The 27,420-nt window shown below is 48.3% G+C and overlaps 1 protein-coding gene across 12 annotated transcripts; it reads left to right on the forward strand.

Annotated features, from left to right (window-relative positions):
• The first annotated feature begins 5 nt into the window (after window positions 1-5).
• SLC31A1 (solute carrier family 31 member 1) lies at window positions 6-26,748 on the forward strand. Of its 12 annotated transcripts, none has more exons than XM_065036106.1 (6): window positions 38-78; window positions 748-888; window positions 19,766-19,908; window positions 21,883-21,955; window positions 22,350-22,518; window positions 23,171-26,748. In XM_065036106.1, exons 3-6 carry the CDS (start codon window positions 19,807-19,809, stop codon window positions 23,370-23,372), a joined length of 546 nt encoding a protein of 181 aa, XP_064892178.1. In that variant the 5' UTR covers window positions 38-78; window positions 748-888; window positions 19,766-19,806; the 3' UTR covers window positions 23,373-26,748. The 12 variants fall into 12 exon arrangements, with proteins under 12 accessions (XP_064892174.1, XP_064892178.1, XP_021155929.1 ...); XM_005511776.3 differs by lacking the exon at window positions 38-78 and adding an exon at window positions 1,470-1,592 and having other exon boundaries at window positions 750-888; XM_065036105.1 differs by lacking the exons at window positions 38-78; window positions 748-888 and adding exons at window positions 11,672-14,606; window positions 14,815-14,867.
• Window positions 26,749-27,420: the final 672 nt, after the last annotated feature.

Raw genomic sequence — 27,420 nt, forward strand, 5'->3', positions numbered from 1 at the left:
GGGGGCGGGGCTGGGGAGGGGGCGGGGCTGGCGGCGCGGGGCTGGCGGGCGAAGCAGCGCTCTCGTGGCGGTTGCGCGGTGAGTGACGTGCCGGGTCCGGGTGGCCGCGCGGCGCCCCCCCCCACCCCCCCTCCCCACTTCCCGCCGCCTGAGAGACCCGCGGCCGCCGCCCCCGCTGCTCTCGGCGGGACGCGGGACTCGGGACTCGGGCCGGGCGGGGGCGGCCGGTCAGCGGCGGGGGCACCGCCGGGATGCCTGAGGGAGCAGGGGCCTGTCCGTGGCCTGGGGGCGGCCGGCCGGGCTGCGGAGCCCGCTGAGGCGCGGGGCAGCGTGGGAAGCGGGACCCCGGGGCGCAGGGAGACGCTCCCGGCGGAGCTGCCGGCCTGGCTCTGCGAGCGGGAGCGGGTTTGTTCCCAAGGTGACAGCCGGGTCGCCATGTCCCTGTCCTGCCCGTGCGCTCGGGTGCCGCCTCAGGGCCGGAGTGGCCCCGTCTGGCTCCAGGGGCAGTTTCGATTTCGTTCCTCTGCTTGTGCGGCTTCGTGGCGACCCCGCGGCACCGGGGACGGGAAGGTTCGGACACACGGGCTGCACGTTGCGCTCCAGATTTCAGGTTCTCGTAGCTCTGAGTTGCCCAGGGCGGACTGTCACTGTGTAATGCATTTTCTTTTAGCACTCAGAAGAGTTTCTTGGCTTTAAAAACATCTGAGCTGGCCCTCGTTAAAGCAGTTTTCCACCTTTGCCTTGTAGCTTGAGAAATACACCTCTTTTATTTCCTGTGGAGCAGCTGGTATCTCCGGGTGCTTTGTGAGACCTTGTCTTTGAATTCAGGACTTTAGAACCGGCTGGTGTTGAAATGGAGCAAAACTGAATGCAAGGGAGCGCAAAATGGTAATAAGGGCTGAATGATTTCCTGGCTTTGGATGTTTTCTGGCACTGATTGGAAATTTTTTTAGCACGTTGGAGTCTGAGAACAAAATTCCAAGGTCTGTGTTTGCGATAATACGGGGGTTTGATTGCAATACAGCATGATTGGGGTACCGGTGATTTCACTTCTAAAGGGAAAAGGTGGAGCATTAAGTAGCTTTTCAGTTGTGCAATGTGTTATTTTTTTAGAATGAAACCTGCAAAGGGTCAAAAGCCTTGTTTCTGTTTAAAAAAAACCACATAACAGTGCACACACACAATAGTTGTACAAGAATTTGATGTAAATTCCGAATGGGAGCAGATTGTCCCTGGCTCAGTACAGCGTGTGGACATGAATGCGAAACAGGAGGTGTGGTTCCTGTGTTCCTTAGATGAAGAAATAAGATGTTGCTTTTCCTCCTGTATTTCTGTCCAGTTGGCAGTCAAGTTATATTTTTAAGCAGTGAAGACCGATGTGGTTACGTCCCAGTGTTGCATTCAAATTTAGGGTTTGTTTTTTAGGTAGAGGTAATGCTATGTCTGTACAACCTTTTCCTTATTTTTAGTACAAAGTTTAAATTGGAAACAAAAACTGAGCAGTCCTGATACAATCCAGGATTCCCGTCCCGTGAAGAACCTCTGAGCTGAGCACGCACCGTGACCGTGCTTCCCCGCTGACAAGTCTCAGCGTAAGTGAAGTGCCGGTACAAGAACGTACTGCAGTGCTACGGAAAGCATCACCTCTCAGCCGCTTTGCATGTTTTTATTTAAGCTTTGTTTTTATTTAAGCCCTCTTCTGCATTTGAGTTTGCACTGAGCTTGCGGCTCCACGGGACTTTGCAGGCACAGACCAATTTTTCCTGTTTGTGCTCAAATTCTAAGCTTCGGAGTGCTTAATAGTGTGGCCTTTTGTGCAAAGGTGGATTCAGCTCTCTTCACAGGTATTTATTTAATTTACTTTTAATCTATTTGATCTTGACTTGCCTCTGCTTGAGCCTGAGGTAGATAAACCTTTTGCATTATTCTTCACGAGTAACAATATGTGATCTTACAGGGTAAGCTGGCGTTCAGTTTAATGGTCCCAATTCATATAATTTATGATGTAATATTTCCCGAGGCTTTCATCAAGCTTTGGATTATGCATTACTTTTTTTCCCACCCTTTATTAAAAAGGGGGCACTGGAAAGAATGTGTAAATATTGCCATTTAAATGCACGTTGGCTTCCGAACAGTGTGGATATGTCGGTGAAGCTCTGGCTGCCGTGCTGCATGGTACCAAAATAACGTGACTCTTTTTGCTACAAACACAAAAGTTTCTGCAGTGAGCAGGTTTGTTCTTCTCCTTCCCTCCCTCCCAAACAAACAACAAGTTTGAAAAGAATAAAACTAGCAGGAGTTGCAGCCTCCCACAAAACTTCATATTGAGAACGGAGGATTTTTGTATGGCTGCTTTCTGCTGAGCGTTTGCTGCCTGTTGGAAGCTACATAGAGTTATTTTAATTTCATATCAGATTTCTAATCTAGAGCAGCCTTTTAACTAGGCTGAGCATTAGAATAATTTCTGCCAGTAGAGAGGAGGAATTAAATAAGCTTTCCAGGTCATGTTTGCATTTTTGGTTTAAAGGTGTAGTCCCTGCCTCATACTCTGACTTGCAGTGCTACAAGGGCAAGGTTTGTGTTTTCTTTGTTTTAGCTTTTAATTGCTTTTTTCCTTTTTGGGAGAGAGGTCTGGGAGGATTCTTCTCTCACCCCTTTGCGTTGTAACCTCACGTTTTGGATTAGTAAGACTATCCCTGAACAAAACCATAATGTTGGAGAGGGGAAGGTGTTGAGAATACTAATCTTTAGCCGTCTTTTGGTACAAATAGTTGAGAAGATCTGCCATATTCACACCGTGAGTTTTGAGTTGGGGTCCTAAGAGCTTCCTTTCAGCTGCCTTGTTTTCCAGCCAGAGCAAAGACTTTTTGTTCTTTGGACTAAAACGTGATATTTTCTCCTTTTCCATTTTGCTTTCTTTGTTTGCTATAAAGCCCCCTGTACCCAGGAAGAAAATTTCATGGCTCTGTCTTCTCCACACGTGACCGAAGGTCGCCCTGAAGTTCGCAGTAATCTGCATCAGGATTGAGTGAAGCCAACTGCCAGCAGCAGCCTGTCCAGAGCTCTGCCAGGAAGTCGCTGGGAGTCTCAGCAGTGGTTTTTCTTGGAGAAGGATGAAAAAGGCTCAGTCTAGTTTTTCTCTGTTGTTGCTTTTCTCTGGGAAATCCCATCTTAGTTAATCTATTCCATTGCCTTTTGTTTCAATCTAATTTTCTGGAAATGTTCCCAATCAAGTCCTGGGGCCTCGAGACTAATGATATTTTTTTTTTTTTTAGCTGAAATCTGCTAATGAGGAGAATAATGGGACTAGTTATTGTCAATAAATTAAATTCCTATTTTGCTGCACTACAAATTAACTTTCTAAAACCCTTCATTTGGTGGTCCTGGAAATAGTGTTCTGGTTTAGAAGCCAATCTAGAAAAACGGGACTACGCCAAAATACCCCCTTTTTATCCTTCTCTGTTCCCACAGTCTTTGATATCACCTTCCCAATGCCTCATTTCTTCCCTGTCTCACCAGTCCTTATTTCCAATGGTCCTGTTGATTTCCAGTAGCCCGCGAGCGCCTGCGATCGCCGAATAGAGCAATTGCTTGTGTGGAAAATAGCTTACAATTTACTTTTTTGCTCCTTTGCTCTGCACGTATATAACATTAGAAAATCCCACAGGCATTGTTGTACCGCAGATGCGAATGTCATTTATAATCTGTTTAAAAAGCTGTACACGCATTTAATCTGTTCACTTGAATGTTTACCTAAATTAATATAGCAGACCATGGTAGCTCTAGATCACAGGCCAAAATGTTTTAAGTGATTGGGCGTCTTCTCACTGGATGCCTCGCACATCCTGATATCAAGCCTGAGAAACTGGGACACAACTAGGGAAAGAATACAGCTATTTTACCATGAAAGTAACAGCAAGCACACTGAGTTCTCTCCTGAGACTTCGTGAGAGCCCCGTCACTTCACCTTCTTTTCCCACACATGCTCATTACTTATCAAGGATTCAAATCTTGTTCCTCTGGTGGAGGTACATGAGCTTGCACTGTGAGCTTTGTGATATCTTTAGCAGGTCTTTTGGCTAACCTAGCTAGGAGAATGCTTGACAGTTGGCCTTTATTTTCTGTTTTAAACACTTAATGCATCTCTTCCTGGTGGAAGGAGGGTGTATGGTAAATAGACTTTCAGGTGCTTTTTTCATGTTAGAGGAAATTTGGAATTGGATTTGTCAGATTAAAAAGCACTTTCAGGCCACCTCCAAGATGCAGCGCACGCTGAGTCTAGGAGCTGCAGCCTGTTCCTGTGTGAGCCTGCAAAGCCGCTGTTTGGAAGGTGTGTGGCCTCCTGAGATGTGAGTCCTTGGGACCTGACCTGCTTCTGGGTTGGTTTCTTTCAAATGATGAATGTGCTCCGCGTGGATCCCGGAGCAGCTCCGTGCCATCCCAGGCCCACCGTGTGCCTGGCTGTGGTGCAGCTTGCCAGCTCCCCCCAGCTCCTGGCTGGGTTCATCCGCATTGTGTCTGGACAGAACGCACTGCGAGCCAGGGATCTGATTAATCAGTTAGTGCCTAGGTTCACTTTTCCTGCTCCGAAAGCGTTGTACTAAAGAGACTCGACACTGTGTTGTCACAGCTTGACTGCGTTTTCAAGCTTGCATCCTTTACTTGGGAAAGAAAAGCACTAACAGACGTGGAGCAGGCTCAAAGCTGACGCTCCCAGCAGGCAGGTGATCCAGTTCATTCTCCCCCAGCCCTTGGGAAGCGACCGCAGCAGTCGCTGTTGCTCAGTGGGAGGGCAGCGAGGTACCTGTACCTTTCTGATATCGCACGTCAACCCTTGTACATCAAAGTGATAAGGGAAGTAGAAGCACAAGCTCCTGAGGAACACACCCAGCCCTGGAACACTGTGGGTTCAGAGTGCTGGTCTGGTTTTCTCAGTTGCCTTTTTTTATGGTCCCCTTGTTTATCTAAGCTCCTGGTCTAATGGATTTGGCAAGAGACTGAGTCGTGATTTCATGGTTCTCTGCCAGGAGACTTCTACACAAATCAAGTTACCGTTGGCTTTGGTGCCCTTAATTGGCTTGGGATAAAATGTTACCTCACAGGACATACGGAACCTTAATGTTTAAAGTGGTGTCAGGTGAGACTGAAGGATGCTGGAGGAAAATGTTACTGGTACAGTCAAATTGAAGCCTAAACAATCTAAAAGGGAGATAATTGGGAGTTTTACAGCTGCCCTCATGTTCCTGCTACAGGTTTAGTTGAACTTGTGAAGCTATTTTTGTGTTGCTCTTTCATACAGGGAATAAACACAGTAGCATCCTTGGCTATAAGATGTCCTGCTACATGGATAATAAAGCCTAATATGCTTTATTCCGGCTATTTTGCTTCTTTGGTAGGACATAGTAGTTTAAAAAACCTTTTGGCAGTAGCATGACTTTCCTTCATGTGCTGAATTCCTTAAGTAAAACCCTCCCGTACCTCACGATAGTAGGATCATGTGTAGTTGGTCCCTTTTTGTGCAGCTCTAGCTTTTGTTCCTGCTTGGAACCACTGCCCTTACGATGACACTGGGCTTGCAGAGCACGGTACCTCTATACTTCCTGCACTTTTTCTCCTTTCTCATGGTTTTTTCTTCTATAGCGATTTCTGATGCAGCTTTCCCGTCAGAGAGCCAACTACCCCAAGGGGGTTTGTCTTGTACACATTGTGGAAGAATCTCTGCACAATTTATAATACATCTGCCTCATTATTTTTTACCACTCTGCCAGCTTCTAAAAACTGGCCTATAGCTGTGAAAATGTCACATTTCTTCATTATGGGGTAGATACTAAAGGAAACTCGACTTGCTTTGTTACAATATCCAAAAGCAAGCAAAACACTAATTTCTCTGACAGAAATTAATGTTTGAAATCTTGTGAGGGGGACTCGGGAGTCACTTTTGGTATTATGTGGAGCTTTATGTGACCATTCCAATCCTTGGTCTGGTCCAAACATGACTGGCTTATCCCTTCAGTGGGCTACTTAGTCTGAGCAGTAAATATTTATCTTGCGTCAGATGAAATTTTTGGCTGTAACAATAGGGACTGACAATGTTTTGTGATGGAGCAGAGTAGCAGAAATCCCTGCTGCTTCAGCCCTTCCCTCCGTTTTGTGCAGCTCAGAGAAACCGAATTCAAATATTTTCCACTGGCTGAATTGCAAGTAATGGGTCTGGTTTGAAATTGGCTGCAAGTCAGGCAATAAATAGGCTTAAAGTGGAGTAAAAGTGATCATAGCTAAATCCCAGCAGCGGTTAATGATTAGCCTTTGATATAGATAATGATGCGCGTTCTGCTTGTCAGCATTATCTGAAAGTTTAGAAACTTTGATCCGTCTCCGACGTGTTGGCTGTTGGGACAAGGCTGCTCTCCTGGAGATGGAAAACCTGTCTCTGGAATAGTGAGTACTCAGCTTTTTGTAGCTCTGAATCATTTCTGCTCTGGATTAACAGCTCCGTGGCGGTGCGAGGGTTTGAAAGCTTGCTGAAAAAGGCGGTGTTCAAAGCTTTTTCTCAGAATGGTTTATCGTCATTCATAACTACAATTAAAAACGTGCTGATTGCTATTTGTGGTAGCTTTCCGTGCCCCAGAGGTAGTCCTGTCAGAAGAGCGTCATGAGGCCGAGGCTCTTCCAAAGGCAGATTCTTTCTCAGAGCCTGGCTTGATTTGATTGTCCTTTCCTTCTGGGTATCGCGGGAGGTTTTGTACCTCGCTGAGCTGACAGAGAGTGAAGGTAGGGTTGAATTTTGCATTTCCACTAGTGAAAATGTAGAGGTGCTCTGTTCTCTGGGTTAGGGCTATGAGTTTCTTCTCTGAATTCTTACAAGTATTTGCATTACTACCTGGAAACCTTACTCCCATCTTCCATACCATTGCTGTTATACAAGATCATGGAAAGTGCTTCTGGTGATGTATATTATGATCTTATCCATCAGCCAAAACAGAGATTGACTTCCTAGGCTTAATTAAAAACACTGTGGAATGGATTTTGCTCATGGTGACCTATGTTCTACCTTGTATTTTGCTCAGAAACAGCTTCAGGCTTCTCGAAACAACAGGTATTTTGAACAATTGAAGTACAAAAGAATTTGATTCTTGGCTGCAGTAGAACAGGCTTTTGTTTTGAGGACTGTAGCTGGTGATGCAAAATTAAATGAACACGCATTCGTTTCCCTTCTGCAAGCAGGAAAAATGTAAGTATTTTTCTAAAAGTCAGTCTTGCCAACTGTTGGGTGGAAAAGCCACTGGAAAGCCTGCGTTTAACAGGTGACCTTGACGCACCAGAGCTGGAAGTGCCAGCGTGTTCCATAGGAGCTGACATCAACGCGCGGCGATTGCGGCAATGCCCGGCACAGCCTGGGCCGGGACAGCTCCGGGGAAGGTGAATGGTTGCATGGCCGCCTTAAAATGCTGCGTCTGCACGTGGACACACATCTAAGGAGTAATTGTAGACAAACAACTACTTCAATATGAAAAGAAAGGAGTGAAACGTGCTCCCGGGGTTGTTATTCAAAGAAGTTTTCGTGGGTGGTGGGAGCTGGTGCACAATGAAGGTGGTTCCCTGTGATGGGTGTGTGGTGATGCTGGAGATGGGAAAACTTACACAAATTGCTTAAATCGGTATGTCTCGTGTCATGTGTGTGGAATGGATTCTTAAACCTTAATTAATGAGGAGTCCTGGAAGGTGGTTTTCTTCCAGAATTTGTACAAATGGGCTAATTCTGGTTATGATGTGTGAGGGGAAGAATGATCTTGTTTTCTGCGTGTGCAGGTTTGTGTTCATGGCTGGGGTGTTATCAGCTGATCCGTTAGCTTAAAACCATCTTTGTTACCAGCACGCTGCAGTGCCTTGGGCATTGCCCCAGTTCACTGCAGGGAAGATTTCTCTGCCGAAGGATTCACGGGGTGAAATGTTGAAGAACAGGAGCTTTTTAGTGTGACTGCGGGACCTGGGTCTAGGTCCACACGTTACGGCCTCCAGAGCACACAGCAGCTCCTCACCATCCCTGCAGGAACTGATGAGTCTGTGATGTGTGTGCGTTGTCATCACGCTCAGGGGTAATGGGAGCTGACTGAGCCCCTGCTCCAGCTGAGCCTGCAGGAGCGGGGGAGCTGGACCGGGTGATCTCAGGAGATCCCCTAAACCTCAGTGGTTCTGTGGCTGAAAATCTGAACCGCAGGTCGCCCCGTGGTGACTCCTGGGACAAGGGCAAGTCGGGTGAGATCTTGGAATCTGCTGTGAGTCTTCTGAATCATCTGTGATGCATTTCAGGCTCCTTTTTATGAGACCTCTGATAAACCGATGCCATCCATTTTACTACCCTCAGCATTGGTTTTATCTGCATGAGACAGAGGTATTTATGAGGTTGCCAGATAGCAGCTGTAATCTCGCACCTGTATTAAAGCCCAGGTAAAGCACTTTTAGGGCCTATTGAGCCACACTGCATTTTGATGAAACCCCTCCTTGCTTACTTGGGAATGCACTTGCTGACTCTGGTTTCTTTTCGTGTCTCCTGACGTTATTTTACAATCTTACAGGGTTTAAAGCTGGAAGGCACCGTTTGAAATAAATCTGGTCAGAGCTGTTTGTAGTTTTTAGCCTGATGTGTGTCCTTCCCACTTCAGCAAACCATGTAGCAATGGTTTATCAGATCTTAACTTGCAAGTAGTACCTTGGCTTGCATCCCGACATGTCTGGCGTTCCTTATAGGTTGAATCCTTCTGTGGGTGTCACAAGCATCAATCTCCTTACCCTCTGGACAGAGACAGGTTTTTTGTGTCAGACAGGCTGGCTCCTTTTCATACATACCAGCGGTGCAGGTGGTGTGAACCTGCAGCGATTAGCGAGCACGGTGAAGAATCTTGTACACAAAAGTTCAGTTTTCCCTTCATTTTAAAAAAAGTCTGTAGGTAGAACAATACATGCTAGAAGCTCTTCTTCATTAGGGTATGTAAAATAGGAACACAAATGCTTCACTAGGTGTGGGTTTTCGAAGGAAGCAGAAGGTGTCTAATCTTGCAGGATATGTATCTTGCGAGATACTGCTCCAAATGCTAATTTCTTTTTAGATGAAAAAAGATTTTGAAGAGTATCGCAAGGCTCAGGACTCTGTCCCTCTCGTTCCTCAGTGTGTGGTGAGGCAGCTTTCTGGCTGTATGCATCACATCCATATGGATCACGTCTCCCTGGTCGCCGTTCCTGTGCTCGGTTGTGTAATGTCTCCGCACAAACTGCCACGGAGGATAAGGAAGTATCTATTTATTCAAGAAGTTATGTAATCTTGGAAAATACGAATCACATGGCACTTCTTTTCCGTCTCCTCTTCCCCACTGCTGTCCCGTTTCTCTCCACCGCTAAGGAGGGTCAGGCAGCTTCTGCGGCCGACAAGCGAGCGCTCGGCGGTTTTTAGCGAGGGGGTCCTGGGGTGATTTCTGGGTGAGCGTTGTGCACGGTAAGCAGATGGTAAGCAGGCAGCATATTCTTGCATCCCACCCAGCCTGCTGGGCCACTGGGATTTAAGCTGTTCTGCTTTATCTCTGTTTAAACACAGCCCCGTCCCTGGGGGAAGGGAAGGCGCTCAGGTTCCTCCTCCCCGAATGCTGGGAGGGTATTCTGTGAGTTCAGTATGTGTTATGTGTTAGTGTTTCATACCCGTGATGATTTGGGGAAGATGAAGCTGCGATAAAGTGACATGTCAGACTGCGGTTCTGGGAGAATTGCTTCAGAAGTCTTTGATGTGCACGGGGAGTGCTGAGAGGTTCTCTAGATGCCTCCCGGGAATTGCCTTTGATGGAAACTTGTTAGTACTAGCTCTGAATTCATGCTGATGGTGGCTATAAGGAATACTGGTGTCTGACGTGGTTTTGTAGGAGCCCTTTCACCCTGGATGTTTTATAAAGACATGGTAATGTAGCATCCTCTGTCAGCTGTGGCAGCTCCAAGGCCGTGCCTTTCCCTCCAGATGTGTGCCTGACTCAGCTTTGGTGTGGCAGCTTCTCCGCTTTGGGAGCCGTGAGACTGGTGTTCGCTCCCCAGATCTTGGATATTCTGAGGTGCTTCAGTTCTGCTGCTCTCCAGAAAATTCTGTGCTGTTGGGTGTGAGGAAAGGGGGATGACTGTATCGTATCATCTGTCCAGACAGAAAGGAGCACAATAAACAGTGCAGAGCAGATACAAGGTCTGAAAGGATTGTGGCAGAAGAAATAGAGAAACGAAAACAAGGAGGGGGAAAATACTGTGTGTGTACAGAGTGGAAGAAATTGTGCTCGTGATGGGCTTGAGCATGTCAAGTTGCTGCTTCAACCTGATTAATGTTTACAAATATGTAAAGGGTGAGCGTCAGAAGGATGGAGCCAGGCTCTTCTCAGTGATAACCAGCGGTAGGACAAGGGTTAATGGGTTCAGATTGGAACACAAGAGGTTCCATTTAAATTTGAGAAGAAACTTGTTCCTGGTGAGGGTGGCAGAGTCTGGCCCAGGCTGCCCAGGGGGGTTGTGGAGTCTCCTTCTGTGCAGACATTCCAACCCGCCTGGACACCTTCCTGTGTAACCTCATCTGGGTGTTCCTGCTCCATGGGGGATTGCACTGGATGAGCTTTCCAGGGCCCTTCAACCCCTCACATTCTGGGATTCTGTGACTCTGAGTGCAGAAGTCAGGTCTGTAGAGCTGATCTGCTCTGGCCTTGGCACTTGCAGGTCCGTGTTGTCTGTGCCTGGTGAGAGGAGCTGGCTGGGGGTTCGTGCTGTTCTGGTGGAGGTGATGTGAAAAAGGGGGAAGTTTTGTGACGCTCAGGGGTGAACAGGCAAATTTTGAACTATTGAAGAGATCCCAGTGCCTTTTGATTGGTATCACCCTTGTCACAGTTCGACTTCACTGTCTGCTGGTGTAGCATCTCACCTTTCTGCATACTGACGCTGTTCATTGGCGTTTGTTAGCAGTAAAAAACCAAACCAAACCAAACCAATTTGCTGTTAACATGTCTGTTCCTGGCCTTCTGCTTCTGGTCAGCGGGTGGGTGGCTCTGGGCCAGGCGAGCTGCGCTTTGTTCCCTCAACTGCACTTTTGATTTGCTCAGCTTATAATCGTCTCTCCAACTGGGGTTGTCAAAGACAGCCAGGGGTAGGATATGCTCAGATCCTTTGAAAGCGTCCCACTGGGGACTTCAGGTTAATTTGGGATCGGTTGGGTTGAAAGCATTCGTGTTTTATCAGGATGGTAGCAGGTTATTGCTGGTGCTTCAGTTCACATCATTTCTGACGTGGGTTTCTCCAAAACTTGTTTGCTCTGTCCCGCCTGGCCATTCTTCATGTGGATAAGATCCCTGCACACATAGTTCACCGACCATCGTTGGCTTCATGACAGCTTTCAGCATCTGTCCGTCACTCAAAACTAAGTCCCTGGGGCCACCCTCTGCGACAGGCGTGTGCTCAGCAGTGCTGCGGGACGGGAGCACTGGGCTTGTTGTGCAAGTCTGTGCCTGGGCTGTTCACAGGAGCTGCCAGCTCCAGTTCCCGTGTCATTCCTGCTATTGTGCCCTTCCCGCCGCTTTGTCAGGGGAAGGCCTGTGTTGGATTTGCAACGGCATGGAACGATCTAGTCAGATGTACCCGTTGCTGCGTTCTGAGCCCGAAAGCCTACTGCACACCTCCAAAAACGTCTTCATGTGTAGCACTGTACAGGGAAAGCTAAGAAGCAGCTTGCTGCTGCGGTGCCGAAGAGATGGTGATATTGCCTCATGTCCTGCCAAGAGTGGGGCAGCCTGGAGAGCATGTGGAGGTGGGGACCCCAAAATTTGGCCCGACGGATCAGTCTCTAAAATTGCTGTTCTTCTTTCAAAGGAAAACTCGATATTCACTAGTCAGCATGGGAGCGTGTCCAGGATTCTCTTGTAGGTGAGGGGAGTTTCTACTGGTTCCTGTGCTGATGTTGTCCCTGCTGCATTGCTGACCTAGAATTTGTGAGAAAAAGAGGCAAACCAAGGAGCGACGCGTTGGTTCTGTCACCTCTTGCTAAAGGTCGATGTGGTCATTGTGGAAGTGATCTTACCTGCTCTACTGAGGCAAGGACTGAGATGTGCCAGCACAAGCAGAGGAACTGTTAGAATAAGAATAGAACAGAATAGAATTAGGATAGAATACTTAAATTGGAAGGGCCCTACAACAATCGTCTAGTCTAACTGCCAGGTGGATGGAGGTGGGGACCCTTGGTGAGACAGTAGCGAGTCACTCCTGGATCTCAATGTGAAGCTTCGTGTGCGTTCCAGGTGCTTGAACCTGGGCTGTGCATGTCAGACATCTCCCACAGAAATGAGGTTCCAGCCAGGAAGATGTTGGTAAGGACTCCTCAGTTTTGCCGGGTTTCTCAGGAGCATCCTTCACTTACTCCCGTAGTTTCATTGTGGCTGAGCAAAAAGCTTGGCTGGAGAGGACTCCGCTTGTTGCTCAGCCTGCCTACCTCACCATTATTTTCTCCATCTGTACAAATCTCTTGCCAGCATTTCTCAGCCCATCCTCCGATGTTCTCAGTCTCGCAGTCTGAGGTTTTCTGCTCTGCAGGATTGTTTTCTGCTGCCTTTTGCTTCATTTTGCCCGTTAGTAACGACATGGGCTGGCGTGATGCTCCGCTTCATGAAGTTCAGTGCATTGTCCTGTAAAGAACAGCCTGTCCTTCGTTATTGTGTTGTTGTTCAAAGATCTAGAGATTTCCTGCGGAGTCTGCAGAAGCTGGAAGATTAGGAACGACCGTCCGCTTCTAGGGAAGCAGATCAAGCAGGGTCTCTAACAGCAGGTGACCAGACAAGTTTGCTATGAAAATAAACTCCATCAAAGGGACACGATTGTGGCCGTGCTGAGAGGAAGAGCTCCGGCCCCGCTGGTAACAGGGACTGAGCGCAGGGAAGGTGACCAGCTTTGCCTTCGGTGTGTAGCTGAGCGTTGCTTTGGTTCAGAGCAAAGGACAGGACCTTCAGGGTTGAACCAGCCTTCAATACTTCCTCAACTTCTTTTAATCTTCATTTTAATTAAAAGTTGATTGATGTATATAACTGCACCGAGCTGCCAGATCATGATGCGCAGCTCCAGGAAGCCTGTGTGAGCCAGCAATCCACAGCCTGAAACTGGACCCACTTTCTTTTTCATTATTTTTGTTCTGTGTTCGTGAGTGCTGTGCGATAGTCACGTGGGGGGTGCAGCCCTATAATGAGAGGGACAAATGTGTGTTGGTACAAGTCTGGAACGTGGGAAAGAAACACAAAGATTTAGTAAGAATGAAATAAGCAGACAGTGGCAGCCAGGAGCCCTGAAGGACAGAGCTTTGCAGCTCAGATAGGTGTGAGAAGACAGAATAATGACTCCACTTGGTGAAGATCTGGTCTCCATGTGCTGCCAGCCTGGCTGTGCCTCTGACATCCCTGCTGGCTGATTCCATCTCTGCGTGTCTGCCCGGACATCGTCCCCTTTTGAAGCCGGACACAGAGCAGCCCTGCTCAGCTCTTTTCTTGCCCATCCTTCTCCACTCTCTGGCATCTCAAGCTGCACATCCCCCAGAGTACCTGTCGTCTTCCTTCAAAAGCTTCTACAACCCACCTGTGTAAATAGCTCAGCCGTGTCCCTTCTGCTCACAGGCGGAGAGGGAGATGTGCCCGCTGTCACACTGTGTGTTTTTCTGCTTGACTCCGCTGATCTGCTTTGAGTCGATTTGCAAGCTTCTCTGGTCACAGACAAAACCCAGGAAATACAAACTAACGCAGCCTGACAACCCTCAAAGTGTACCAGAGCTCCTCTCCTGAGCTGCCCCTTCTCCTTCTGGCTCTTCATCTGAGCCCCTTTTAGTGTGTTGAGCTTTTAGGAAGCCTTAAATTTCTGGTAAAGGCTTTTGGTTGGGACTCTGGGGTGGTGACGCAGTACCAGGCCAAGCCAGACAGTTCTGGGACCTTGCAAACATCCCTTAAATTCTTAATATAGCACGAAGAGCTCTTTCTTTGGAGTTGCGCAAGGGAAAAACAGAGGTGTGCCGGGCACAGCGCAGTGTCTGAGTTCAGCCCTGGGGCTGCTGAGGCTGCTCGAGAGAGCTCCGAGGGGGATTTTGACATTGGAGAACAACAGTGTATCTGTAAAACACGTTATATTGCATTACTGAAGAATGATCTATTTGTTCCCCGTATCTTTAAAATGTGTCTATATAGCTTGACCCTGGGAGGGCTCTGGCTGCTGTTGCTGGTTACTCCTAGAGATGAGCAGGTAGATGAGCCGTCCCTGGGCTGTGTCTTTGGGCAGCTCTGGAGCTGAGCCTGGCATCCCGGAGGAGCCGCCCCAAGTCCACGCGTTTGGAAAGGAAGCGGTTAAATTTGTCCAGTTTGCCAGGAAACTGAAGAAAGCAGCAGCAGAGCTTGGGTCTCATGATGAGTAGCTCAGCCCGGTGAGCGGCCGCAGCTCCAGGCAGCGAACAGAGCTGCAGTGTCTGCAGGCACCCGGCTCCCCCTCCCACTGCACTTTTTTAAGAAAAGGGATTGGGCTTGAGACCACAAGCTCAGAGCCAGCGGAGCTCACAGTCTGCCAGCTGGACTGCCGTAAGTAGAGCACTGATCCCTTTTGGTTGCCTGTTGCATTAATTACGTATTTTATATGTAGCGTTCCTTTGTGTCACGCAAGACTCAGACATAGCTGATGTGCAAGCCTTTCCAACTTGCTCTTTTAAATCTTTTTCCCTTGGATTTCTCTCAGGAGCTTTCACTTGAAATCTTAGTAAATCTTACTGGATCTTTTTCACTTCTTCAGGAGAAGAGAGGGACCTGTTCTCGCTGCCCAGAGTGCTGGTGGAGGGACCCTGGGTAAGGATCGCTCCAGCTGTGCGAGGCAGAAATGTGGAGCAGGATCTGTCCCTGTGGAACTAGTGTAAAGGAGACTGAAGAGGTGTTTTGTAAAGCTCTGGTCCTTTTGGGCAGAGCCAGTGAAATCAATTTCATTTCTTGCTTTTTCAGAACTGGCATGGGAAAGGTGAGGCACCGTTTTGAAAGGAAGAGCTTGCTGCTCTAATGGCCGTTGATTTAGGGTTCCGTTGTTAATCCTGTTAGATTTTGGATTTGGGAAGAGGCTTCATTCCTTTTGAGTGTGACTATGAAGCTCTGTTTGCACACGGTGTTTCAGACCGAGCTGATTTGTAAAGTACTTTCTGGGAGCTTGGCAGATCCTTCCCATAGCCCGTCATGTTTCTGCATTAAAGGTGTATCTCCCCTGGGTGTCTGGCAGGCTGTTTGCCACAGCAAAAAACATGATTTGCTGTGGAGTGGCAGGATTCTGGATTAACGGGAGAAGCAGTAGGTTGGGAAACTGCTGGAGGTTTTGGCAAGCGTGGCCAAGACCTGCTTGAGAAAGCGGCTTTCCCTTGTTTCTGTCGTGCGCTGCCATGATACCTGTTCTTCCTCCACTTCTCCGTGCCCTGGAGTTGCAAACGTGGCTGCCTTGTATGTGTGAGATGAGGCAGCACTGGTTGAACATTGGTGGAGGGTGTAAGTGCTGACACTGAACCTGAGCTAACAGTTTGTTGTTGTCAGATCCCGCTCCTGGCTGCATCTCCTTGACGCCAGTTGGCTTGCTGGGCTCCCAAGGTGGCACTGCAGGGACAGAAGCCTCTGAGCAGAGCCTGCTGCGTGCTGGCCCGGGCCCGCTCCAGCGCGATGGCTTGAAGTGAGAGCAGTCCTGTGCGCGGCTCTGAGTCCTGCTGGGTTCCTTAGGAATTTGAGGGGTCGTGGAATGGGGGCTGTGGTGACAGCCAGTGGGGACTGGGGTGACAGCAAACAGAGGGGGAGGGAGGGAGGGAGGAAGAAAAAAGGAAGAAAGGGAGGGAGGAAGAAAAAAGGAAGAAAGGGAGGGAGGAAGGAAGAAAAAAGGAAGAAAGGGAGGAAGGAAGGAAGAAAAAAGGAAGAAAGGAGGAAAGGAAGGAAGGAAGGAAGGAAAGAAGAAGGAAGGAAGGAAGAAAGGAGGACAGAAGGAAGGAAAGGGAGAAGGAAAGCAAGAGAGAAAGAGAGAAGGAAAGAAAGAGAGAAAGAAAGAGAGAGAAAGAAAAGAAAGAAAGGAAGAAAGAAAAAGAATAGCCCTGGGGAGAGTTTCCTCTTTTGTCTCTCCTGTCCCACCCTGTTTGTTTTCTTACACTGTAATCTGTCACAGAGTACAAAACATCCCGGGGTTGTGCTCAGGAATCTGCTCCAGTGCCTCCTGTGCAAACCTGCGGAGCGGGCAGCAGTCGAGAGGTCAGGTCACCCATTCAGACAAAAATACCTGCTGCTGAAGTGCAGGGTTTGTACAAGGCTAAACCTAAATTCTTTAAAGAATTTGCGATAATAGAAGCTTGTCTGTGTGGATTTTTTCTGCCAGGTATAGAGTCTGACTTGTTGAAAACAGTGCCCTTCTTTTCACAGTATGCACAGCTGTGGGCCAGTCAGCTTGTCTCTGCAAAAAAAAAAGGAGTCTGCAAAAGCAAACCGGAGATTTGCAGCTTGAAATATTAAGGTTACACAGCCACTAACCTGCTGCTGCCCCAGATTCTGTTTTTTACCCAAAGGCACAGGTAGAGGCCTCCAAAGTTGTAACTGATTGTTCTGGGCTGTTCCACTGGAAGTGGTGTATTGTTAAACAGAAGTTCATCCATGTGTTGTTACCTTTAGCAACACAAAAAGCTGAAATTGCTCACTATTGGTTATTTTGTCTTGTGCTACTTAATTTCCCATCCTTTTCAGGATCTCAGAAACGTCTTTCAGCGCTGGGTAGCGGCAGCAGGGGTCGGATTTGGCGTTGGAGCGCTGGTGTGACAGGGTCCTACACGTGGGAGCACCAAACGTGCTCTTCATAACCTGTACCAAACCCGTACCAAACCCAACCATTAGTGAATACTTGACCTTGTTTGCTCATACACTGTATCTAGAGAACACATGGGCTGTTTCTCCCTTTCTGCAGACCAGTGATGGTAAATTACCGAGAAGATGGACACAAGGGAGTTTTTAAGCCGGCGAACAGCCAGGGCCTCTGTGGAGCGTATCGGAACCTGCAGTCTGACAGGAGCATGAGATCCTAAAATGCATGAATCATGGCACTGGGCAGTAGTCACTCGGGAGAATGTTGCATCCAAAGCAAAGGCAATGGGTCAGTCAACTGAAAGAAGAAGAGGGAGTGTGGGTTTTGGTTTTGGTGGGGGAGAGGAGCGGTTCTCCCCTCACGTCTTTCCTCTTGCAGCACATCTCTTTGATCCCGGGGTGCAAAGCTCTCCGGCTGTTCTTCCTTCCCCGCTGCAAGGGATGATTTGAAGTTTGTGTGTCTTGGCAGAGGATTCTTTTCCCCAGTGTTTTTATTTTAAGACTTCAGTTCTAGGGCTTGAACTTTTAATCTCTGAAACAGTATAATCTTAAAAGCACATGAAAGTCCCGCTGTTGGTTCTGCAGGTGCCCTCTGGCAATGCTTTTCCGTGTCAGGGGAGCTGCTCCTTGCATTAGTCTCTTCTTTCTTCCCCCTCAGCATTTTTCTGAGCTGTTTTTCTGGTCTTGGTTTTTAAGCACAGTTTGGAGACAGGGTGAGCTAAATAACAGTAGGAAAAATATGGACAGGGAGTACAAACTGCTTTTAGCAGTGCCATTACAAGTTAATTTTCTGGGGGGGTTACTGTGAAGTTGTCTAATGCAATAAGTGGCTACGAACTTCACCTGCAGAGATGCAGAAAATACCTTTGCTGTGTGCAGCTTATTGCAGCTGACTTGGGTGCACACAGGTGCGTACTTGCATTGATTAACTCCGGTGTTTGCAAGGAGCGTTAATTCCTTCTCTTGAGTTCCTGCCCAGCACCACTGACTTGCTTTCCTCCTTATCATCCCAAATCTTTAACTTCTCTCACTGCTCTTTTTAAATTGACCTCCGAAGCCTTTTGAGATCACCCCGTCACTGATGCTGTCACTGTCACTGACAAAGGCTGCGTGTCCGGGGCCACCGGCGATTCCTGCACAGCTGTGACAGAAGGCCACTGTCACAAACCAAACCAGCTCCAGCATCACCTGGCTGCCATTTGGGGTTTTGTTTGTACTATTTCAGGTTGGAAAGCTCTTCTAGAGTTTCCGTTCCCTTCTCCAATCTAAATATACTCCTGCCTATCTCTTCAAACACCAAATTGTCTTTTAGCTTAAAAAACTTTTGTCCAAGTTGTAAACACTCCTGATGATTTATCTGGAAGGATGTATGTCTCTTCTCTTAAAAAAAAAAATAATTTAATTGGATAAGTGTCTGTACTTTGTTTTTTATTTCATTTGGTTTTGAGTGCCAGACTAGACTGGAAGGTTACACAGTATTCCAGGCAGGGTCTAGTACAGCAGTGTCAGTACTTACTTATCTTTCATAGAATAATAGAATCATTTTGGTTGGAAAAGACCTTTCGGATCATCAAGTCCAACCATAACCCACCCCAGCACTGCCCCATGTCCTGAGAACCTCATGTCCGTCTGTCCAGCCCTCCAGGGATGGTGACTCCAGCACTGCCCTGGGCAGCCTGTTCCAATGCCCCACAGCCCTTTGGGGAAGAAATTGTTCCCCACATCCAACCTCAACCTCCCCTGGCGCAACTTGAGGCCGTTTCCTCTGCTCCTGGCGCTTGTTCCTGGGGAGCAGAGCCCGACCCCCCTGGCTCCAAGCTCCTTTCAGGCAGTTCAGAGATCAGAAGGTCTCCCCTCAGCTCCTGTTCTCCAGCTGAACCCCCAGCTCCCTCAGCCGCTCCATCACACTTGTGCTCCAGCCCCTCACCAGCTCCGTTCCCTTCTCTCCACTTGCTCCAGCACCTCAAGGCCTTTCTTGTCGCGAGGGACATGGTCTGTCCCAGGGTTGCCTTTGCCTGGCTCCATCATGCTGACAGATGCTCTTGCTTCAGAACTGTCTGGTGTTCCCAGGTTGTTTTTTCTCCTGTTGCTGTTTCTACCGGGTAACCTTTCATTTCGCACCAGAAATTGTCCCCGCTTCCATCCCGAGTTGTGCTGGGTGCAGAGCACAGAAGCCATGGCCACATGGGGTGTATTTTTATTTTTAATGAGTGTATCCAGACATACCTGATTTGCAGTAACCAGATTAGGCCTTTCGACCAGCAACCTTTTGAGTGTTTCTCATTGTGTGTAATGTGATTAGAGGGGAAGATGTGACAATGTAAAGCTCATGGAAATGAAATGGGGTTGCCTGGGGCTATTGCAGACCTTTGCCTGGTGATACGTTTTGTACCACCTAACATAATTTCTTCATTAAACATGTTCCCAATAAAATGCATAACTGTCAATTAGGAGAAATACTGTAATCTGATCCTTTAGTATACGCAATTTAAAATGGGGCTTGAGATACTTTTGTCATGACTGTGATTGAGAAGAGACTTGGTTTATTTCCTCTTAGAGATAAGAAATGTTCCTTTATCCTGAGCACTTGTCCCCATGTGCTGTGGCAATCGGATTAGGCTGCCTTTCTGGCGAGAATGTTTAGGATGGTGCGGCAATACGATGATGTAAAGCTCAGGGACACAGCTCCTTTAAACTGTCCCGCTCGCTTTGCTGCGCGTTCTCTGGCGTCGGAGCGCAGGACCGTGAGGGCGCTGCAGGAGTTTATCCAGAAGCGGTTCTCAGTGGCTTAGAGTATTTTATTTTGCAGTAGCAGCAGGGGAACTATCTCCTGTTTAAAATAGTGCTGCTGTTTATTTTGTTTTTCATTTATTTTTCAGGGTCTCTTCTACGTGCCTTTTTGAATAGCTCTGTTGCAAAGATGTCTCACCACGGGAACGGCTCCATGTCGCCAAGCACGCATCCTCCCGAGCATCACCACCCAACGGCAGCCCCGGGATCTGGTCACGACATGATGATGATGGTAAGTGGAAAAGTCATCATTAACGAGAGAGATTCGCCTTGTCTGTGGTTCAGAGTACTTGTCGTCTTGAAGAACATGGTCTTGAGGACTGGAAATTAAACTTAGCTTTGGAAGGCAGGAATCAATCCAGTTAAAACACAGACCCCATCATGGCTCTTCTGAAATGAGCGGCGTGAGGTGATGCGCGACACTAAATGTATTTCAGAGCTGGAGATCCTTTGGCAAAATGGTATTTCCTTGCAGAAACCTTCCTAGCAGCCAGGCTGGTATCTGCTCTCCAGCCAGCTAAAGGCAGAAATGAAAAGTAAGCATTTTCCTGCAAGAAACGGAGATGGCCAGAGTTCTCCAGGCTGTTAGCGTTAGAAAGGCCCTTAATGGACACTGAGAGGGTTGCACAGTAGTGGGATGGATCGTGCTGACCTGCAGGGACCAACCTCTGAGCCCTTTCCCTCCTGAACTTTAAGTACATGCTTGATTTGGGGACCACAGTGCTACCAGGGCCCTTTGCCACAGTGTTAGGGCCGTGTTGGTCCGGATTCCTGCTGCTCCAGCTAACTCAGATTTAAACAAGTTCAGACTTGTGCATGTTGGCATCACCGGCGCTTTGCAGAGATCCTGGCCAGAGTTGCCATGGAGATGACCGTAGGATCTGTGTTTGTGTGTAGCCACTTCTAGGGAATTTCTTTTCAGCTTTTTCTCCCTTTTCTAAATACTTTTGAGTGAGTTTCAGGTTATTAAAACATGGCTCTTTGTGGTTGAATTTTGAAAGGAGAGGAGGGAGTGTGCATTTCAGTTGAAAAGGAGCAGATTTTGCAAGGCTTCAGTTAAAGTTTCCTGCCAGCCCTGTGCCCCAAGGAAGGAATTGAGAATCGCTGCTTCTACTTATGTTGCGAACGGTGTCAGAGCAAGAGGGGACTAGAACAGCCCTTCCCCTTTGTGAACGTAGCCCAGTAGTGCTGGTGGAACCTGTGGTCCAGCATTGTCACCAATGTCCTTGTGAAGCTCTTCATACCATCTAACAGCTCAGTGTTGGCATTCTCTGATCTGTTAATTTCCATATAAATGCTGTTTCTTTATCAGTGACAAGTGCTCTTACTGTCAACGGACAGCTTAAAGGACGCTGCCTTACCCTGGAACTGAAAATGGTTATAAATTGCACAGGATTTGGAATTAGCCTTGCACTGTCAGGGAAGGAAGTAAATAGGTACATTTTAATATGTGCCTATCCCCATTCCTCGCTTGCACCAAGTAACAGGCTCTGTTTCAGCTGTGGTTTATGGAACTAGGCTATAATGCTCTTTGGTTTGTGTGGTTTTTGTTTGAAATGTAAGAATGTTAAATTTATTAAAGAAGTGGAAGCACTGTCTAAAAGATATTTTATAGTAATTTCTGCTCTGGGGCTAATGAACGTCTGCTGATTCTTAGGGATGCTGAAATTAATCATAATCCTGATCTTTAGCAAATAACTGTAATTAAGCAAAGTGCAGAGTTCAAAGAGAAGTTCCTCTAGGTCGGTGAGCACTTTACGTGTGAAACCGCCGTACGCAGCTGTGCTCAAGACACGCTGAACTGCGCCTTGTCCACCTGGGTGGGGAGATGATGTGAACCCCAACGGGCCGGGGATCACTGACATCTCTTCCCACCGCGTTTCCCGTGTAGGTTCAGGAGCGCTTATTTTCACCCAGGGGAAGCTGTGGTCCTGCTTATATGGAATAGTCCTTCTTGTACCTGAATTTAAGCTTCTGTTTCCCATAGGAAAGAGCTGCCCACCTGAAAAGGAACCCAGAGCAGCTTTAGCCATGCCTTGTGTGTGTGTTACACTAGATTTACTGAAGAGTTTCTTCGAGTCTATCTAGTGACCAGCTGAAATGATCCAAATGTCACAGTATAAAAGCCTTTGCTAACTCTTGCTGTGAGCTCCCTCTCATGATGAGCTATTTGGGCTCATCTTGGTGTTCTTTGTGTTTTGGGCAGGCTATGACCTTCCACTTCAGCTATGAGAATGTGCCATTGCTGTTTTCTGGACTTAAAATCAATTCTCCTGGAGGTTAGTAAAACTGTCTTGTCCAGTCCAAATAAAACATTTGCAATTGATGAATATTTCAGGAATAACCTTGCTATTTATGCCAGACATATGCAGGCATGCTGCGTTGAGTCTCTTTCAAATGGCATCTGTGGGGTGAAAGAAAAAGGGAGATGTTTGTATAATTCGAGAATTTGACTGGTCGTATTAACAAAAGTGATGGCTGGTTTCACTTCATGGGTGAAATTCCAGTTAGTGTGGGTGAAATCACATTTACCATCTGTACATGTGCGCGCACAGCCCGGCCACAGCCTGCGCGGTGTGAGGCGGTTGTTGAATCACACGGTGTCTCTTCTGATGTGTTTTGAAGCAAACGCCTTTTGCCGCACAGATACAATGATGTTTCCTCTTTTGTTAGAAATGGCTGGCGCTTTTGTGGCCGTCTTCTTCCTGGCCATGTTTTATGAAGGCCTTAAAATCGCCCGAGAGTGTCTGCTCCGGAAATCCCAAGTCAGCATCCGCTACAACTCCATGCCAGTGCCGGGTCCCAATGGCACGATCTTGATGGAGACGCACAAAACCGTTGGGTAAGAATTTTGCTTCATTCTAAGACAAATTTCTTCAGCAGGTGACAAAGGCAAAAGCGGAGACAGAAAAGACTTTATGCAGCCGATGTTACTCTCTGCAAAGTGCATTGGTTCCAGATTGGGACACTGGTTGACGCTGGAGGACACTGTGCTTGAGTCACTTGGCCGCTGCGTAGGATGGGGGACAAAAGGAAGAAAGCAGCAAGGAGTCAGATAAACTTTTTGTTTCTTCGCTAGAGCAGTAACAAACACATTTGCAGAGTTCTCAGGAACAGAGTTTGGGTGTTACAGCCAGTAAGCCTGATAGAAAATATTTAGGATCCTTCTGTTGGTGGGTAGTCAAAGCCTCTACTCAGAAAAGCAGCCATTCTGTGTTTGAATGCAGGGTAAAACACGCTTGTAGAAGTCTGCTGCTCAGCTGAAAGCTTTGTCCTCCAGCGAGTACCACGCTTGCTTGGTTATCGGTCAGCTCAGTGGGGAAAAGCCCAGTTCCAAGTGACAGCCGCGTGCAGAACCCTGTGCCCAGCCTGCTGGGTTATCCTCTGCTGTTTCACGCCCACCTTGGCATCCTGGCAGCCCAAGAGCTGAGTTTTCTCTTTGGAAATGTGCGTTTTCCCGCCTGCTGACCGTTCTCTGGGTTTTGTGTTCTCAGACAGCAGATGCTGAGCTTCCCTCACCTCCTGCAGACCGTGCTGCACGTCATCCAGGTCGTGGTCAGTTACTTCCTCATGCTCATCTTCATGACGTACAACGGGTACCTCTGCATCGCGGTGGCCGCAGGAGCAGGGACGGGCTATTTCTTCTTCAGCTGGAAAAAGGCCGTTGTGGTGGATATCACGGAGCACTGCCATTAACGCCGGCGCTGCCCAGGAGCCTCTCCACCCCGCTGCTCTCTCGAGGCGCAGCCGTCACCAGGACTGGATCATTCCTAAGCGGAAAGAGAAACAATAGAAAGAAAATCAGCTGGAGTTCACAAGTTCCTCGCTGGGCTGCAGGGATGGGAGCGGCTGGGGACGCTGCTCCCCCTTGCTGCGGGCTGGCAGCAGGGTTGGCTCCCCAGGGTCCCGTGGTGGCCGTTCTTGGCTAGGATTTGCTTTATTCTTAGATTATGCCGTGATTGAAATTAGTTGGCTGACAGAAATGTAGAAATTATTCTTTTATGAAACGAAACATTTTATTTTTAAATTGTAAATGCTCATCTCTGGGGGTTTTATGAACTGTAGGTAAAGAGCAAAGTTGCCAACAGAGCCTACGTGTGCGAATGGCTATTTGAATTTCCATTATTTTTTCAATATGTACATAATGCCGGGGAAGGAATCTCCTGGCATTGTGGCTTTTGGGGCCAATGACGCCTTCTGTTGCAGAAGGACTCAGCCTCTGAGGAAGACTTGGTGCTGCACATCAGACACGCTCAGGTGTGTCCTGGCAAGGAAATCAGTGTGTGACCCGTGTGCTTCGGGGAGTCCAGATGAATCTGTCCCCAAGCCCATGAGTCTGTCCCAAGCCCATCAGAGTACCGTGAGTGTTGTTAATCCTCTGGTGTATCCAGCAGCTTTTCTCAGCTTCAAGTGATAACTTTTGGGTTTGGCTGCTTTCACTTCCCAATCATGGAAAAACACAGAGCAGATGCAGGACAATTGGGTCTTTACAGGGCAAAAAGACTTTAAATAAACCATTGAACCCGAATTTATGTCACGTTGAATCGCACCTGGATGGATCTAGAGCTAGAATTTGATTTGCTACAACTAGTTCTATAAATGAGGCAAGAACTAACTAATGACTTCACGACACTGAAGGCCGAAATGTCTGAAGAGGGTGTTCCGTGGTTGAGATGAAGTAAAACAACCATGTTCCTGTAAAGGAGAGACTTGGGGAAGAGAAGGAAGAACAGATTAGACTACAGCAGCCTTTGGTCTCAGGTGGAATTTGGAGTAGCTTGGGCTGATTAAAAAGTATTCCTAACCCAGGTGCCTCCTCTTTGTCCTGATAGTCTTGCTGTGACCTTGTTAACTCAGAGGTGTGAGGGTGATTGGTACCAGAGGTGGACAAGTGGTGTAGAACAAACACCTTCCCATTCCGTGCTGTCAGTTCTGCACAGTTCACAGGAAGAACAGGCTGTGAGATGGGGACAACCAGCGTCCTGCGCGTGTGATGCCCAGAACGTGCTTAGTTTTCTAGGGTTTAGCAATTCTGCTTCTTGTTGTAGGGAAGGCTGTGCAGAGCGCGGTGCAAAGCTGCAGCCTTCGTTCCGCCCGGGATGCCCGTTTGTGCCAGCGACTGGCTGAAAGGGAACACGGTGGAGTTTTCCAAAGGGCTCTGAAAACCAGCTCAGACCGGGACTGACGTGTGGGATGTGCCGTGAGAACAGGGAATCCTTTTGAGATTAAAGTATCTGGGCACATGCAGCAGCATTTTTTTTCTCCGAAGATGCTACCTGGATCTGGAATTGCACCACATAAAGCTGCCCATCCCGGGCTGATGCCAGGTATTTATCTGGACATCTTGTTTTCTTTGGGCAGGGCAAATACGGAATAAAAGGAGACAAAGCAGGCTTGGGTTTCTGAAGAGTTTCTTTCGGTAGCAAATTTGCATCTGGGTGAAAGAAGCGAAGGTTTTTTCATGGAAAACAGCCAGCTCCTGATGAGGAGGAGGAAGAGCTCTTCCTCAGTCTGATCTCCGGAGGGAGGGATGTCTGACAGGTTGCAGAAGGACAGACTGATACCCTCTCTCTGCATCTGTTGTGAAGGTGAAATCTGTGCCCTCTGTGCAATGGTGCCTCTCTGAGAGCAGAAAACAGACCGTTCCGACCCCTGTGTGAGAGCGGCAAGGAAATGTTGGTGTTTTTCAGAGAAAATTGAAGCAGCTAAGCGCTGGAGATGGTTGGTTGTGTTTTGAAAGCTTCCACTGCAGGGGCTCAATCGCTGACGGAGTTCAGAGCCCACATTGCAGACACCGCTCTGATCGGTCTCTTCAGTGAGTCAGAGGTGTTGCCGTTCTGGGATGTCTGGTTATAGGGTATGGACATGAGTGGCTTTGCGTGGTGACATTAGTTACTTCACAGACCTCTTGCTGTGTCTTCCTCTGAAATGGAACCTCTGCTGGGGCTGATCTTGCTGTTCCCTTGTAGCCACTTTTCTTGTATTGAAGTGACCAGACTTGAATTCTTGGATTGAAGTGTTCAAAGACGGATGACTTGACAATCAGGCTTTTATGATATAAATTCGGTTCTCATGTTAGTTTTTCTGCCTTGTTCTGTGTGTAGCATCTGTGCCCTTGAGATGGTTCCCTGAGGATGAACACCTCTGCCTTCAAAGGCTTCTCCTGCCCACGCTCACACAGGAGGGCACGGAGCTTCCTCAGCGTGACGCTGACCTGGCACTTGTCACCTGGGGAGCAGGAGTCGGGCAGAGGTCCCCAAGTATCTCCCATGCACCTCAGTGACCTTCCAGAGCCTGTCAGGGTGACGCGTTGAGCACTGGGGAGCAGCCCGGTTAGAATTGGGAGCCCAGGCCGGGCGCTGGGGAGGTCTGAGGGAAAGATAGTTAAGGACACAGCATGGAGGGCTGTGACCTCTGAGCTGAGTGACACAGCGAGGCACAGCTGACAAGGGGACGTGTCCTGGCCATGTCTTGGCTTTTCAGCTTCTTTTGCTTCAGCGGTGACAATCCAGAGAAGCCACCAGCCTCCCCCGGTCCACCCGATGCCACCGGTTGCCCCGTTCCTGGCCCAGGTTGCTGTTCGCTTTGCCAGAGTCTCAGCAAAACCTGCGCTCCCTCCTGCCGACGGCTTCTGGGGCAGTGCCGCCCTCCTGCCGGCCGGGTTTAAACTTCCCATAACACTAAACCCGCATTGTGGTGCCTGGGGGAAGGTTTTGAGACTTGAGTACATTAAATTCCTATGTCAACACACGTGTAGCATGCTTGGAATGTGACGTCCTGTGTCTGTACTCTGATGTTTATTCTCCACGCGCTGTGCCTCGGGATTATCATCTTGGAAGAAGTGCACAAAGCATCCGGGCTGCGTCCAGCTGTTGTTGTTTTCCTTCGAGTGCCTTTTCAGTTCGTCTGGAGCCAGTCCCACCAAATCCAGCAGGATTTCTAGTTTTGTTTACAGTGGACTTGTCATTTTGGTTTTTACTCTTGCTCTTTGTGGAGGTAACTTGTCTGATATTACTGTGAATATCAAAGAATCTCCTGTATATAATTAACCAATAAACTCGATTGGATTTTACTGTGGTGGGTGTGTTTTCGAAACAATCCTCAGTGCAGAGACTGCAGCTGAAGGGCAGGCTGGGGCGATGGTGGAATGGATCCTGCTAAAAGCTGCGCTGAGGCCCACGGGGGACAGGGAGGTGATTTGGGACAGGCAGCACGGCTTCGCCAAGGGCAAGTCCTGCCTGACCAACCTTGTGGCCTTCTGTGATGGAGCAACTACCTCAGTGGACGAGGGAAGAGCCAGGGATGTCGTCTGGACTCCTGTAAAGCCTTTGACACATTCCCCCACAACATCCCTCTCTGCACTGGAGAGATATGGATCTGATGGGTGGGCTGTACAGTGGGTGAGGAACTGGCTGGACAGTCACACCCAGAGAGTCGTGGTCAGTGGCTCCATGTGTGGATGGACACCGGTGACACATGGTGTCCCTCAGGGGTCTGTCCTGGGACCAGCACTGTTTAACATCTTCATCAATGACACAGTGGGATCGAATGCACCCTCAGCATGTTTGTGGTGACACCAAGCTGAGCGGTGCAGGTGACACACCTGAGGGATGGGAGCCAGCAGGTCATGGGGGGAATTCTGCCCCTCTGCTCCGGTGAGACCCCCTGCAGTGCTGGTCCAGCTCTGGGTGCTCAGCACAGGACACACGTGGACCTGCTGGAGAGGGGCCAGAGGAGCCACAGG

The sequence above is a fragment of the Columba livia genome, chromosome 19 (assembly GCF_036013475.1).
Source record: "Columba livia isolate bColLiv1 breed racing homer chromosome 19, bColLiv1.pat.W.v2, whole genome shotgun sequence".
NCBI classification, from domain to species: Eukaryota; Metazoa; Chordata; class Aves; order Columbiformes; family Columbidae; genus Columba; species Columba livia.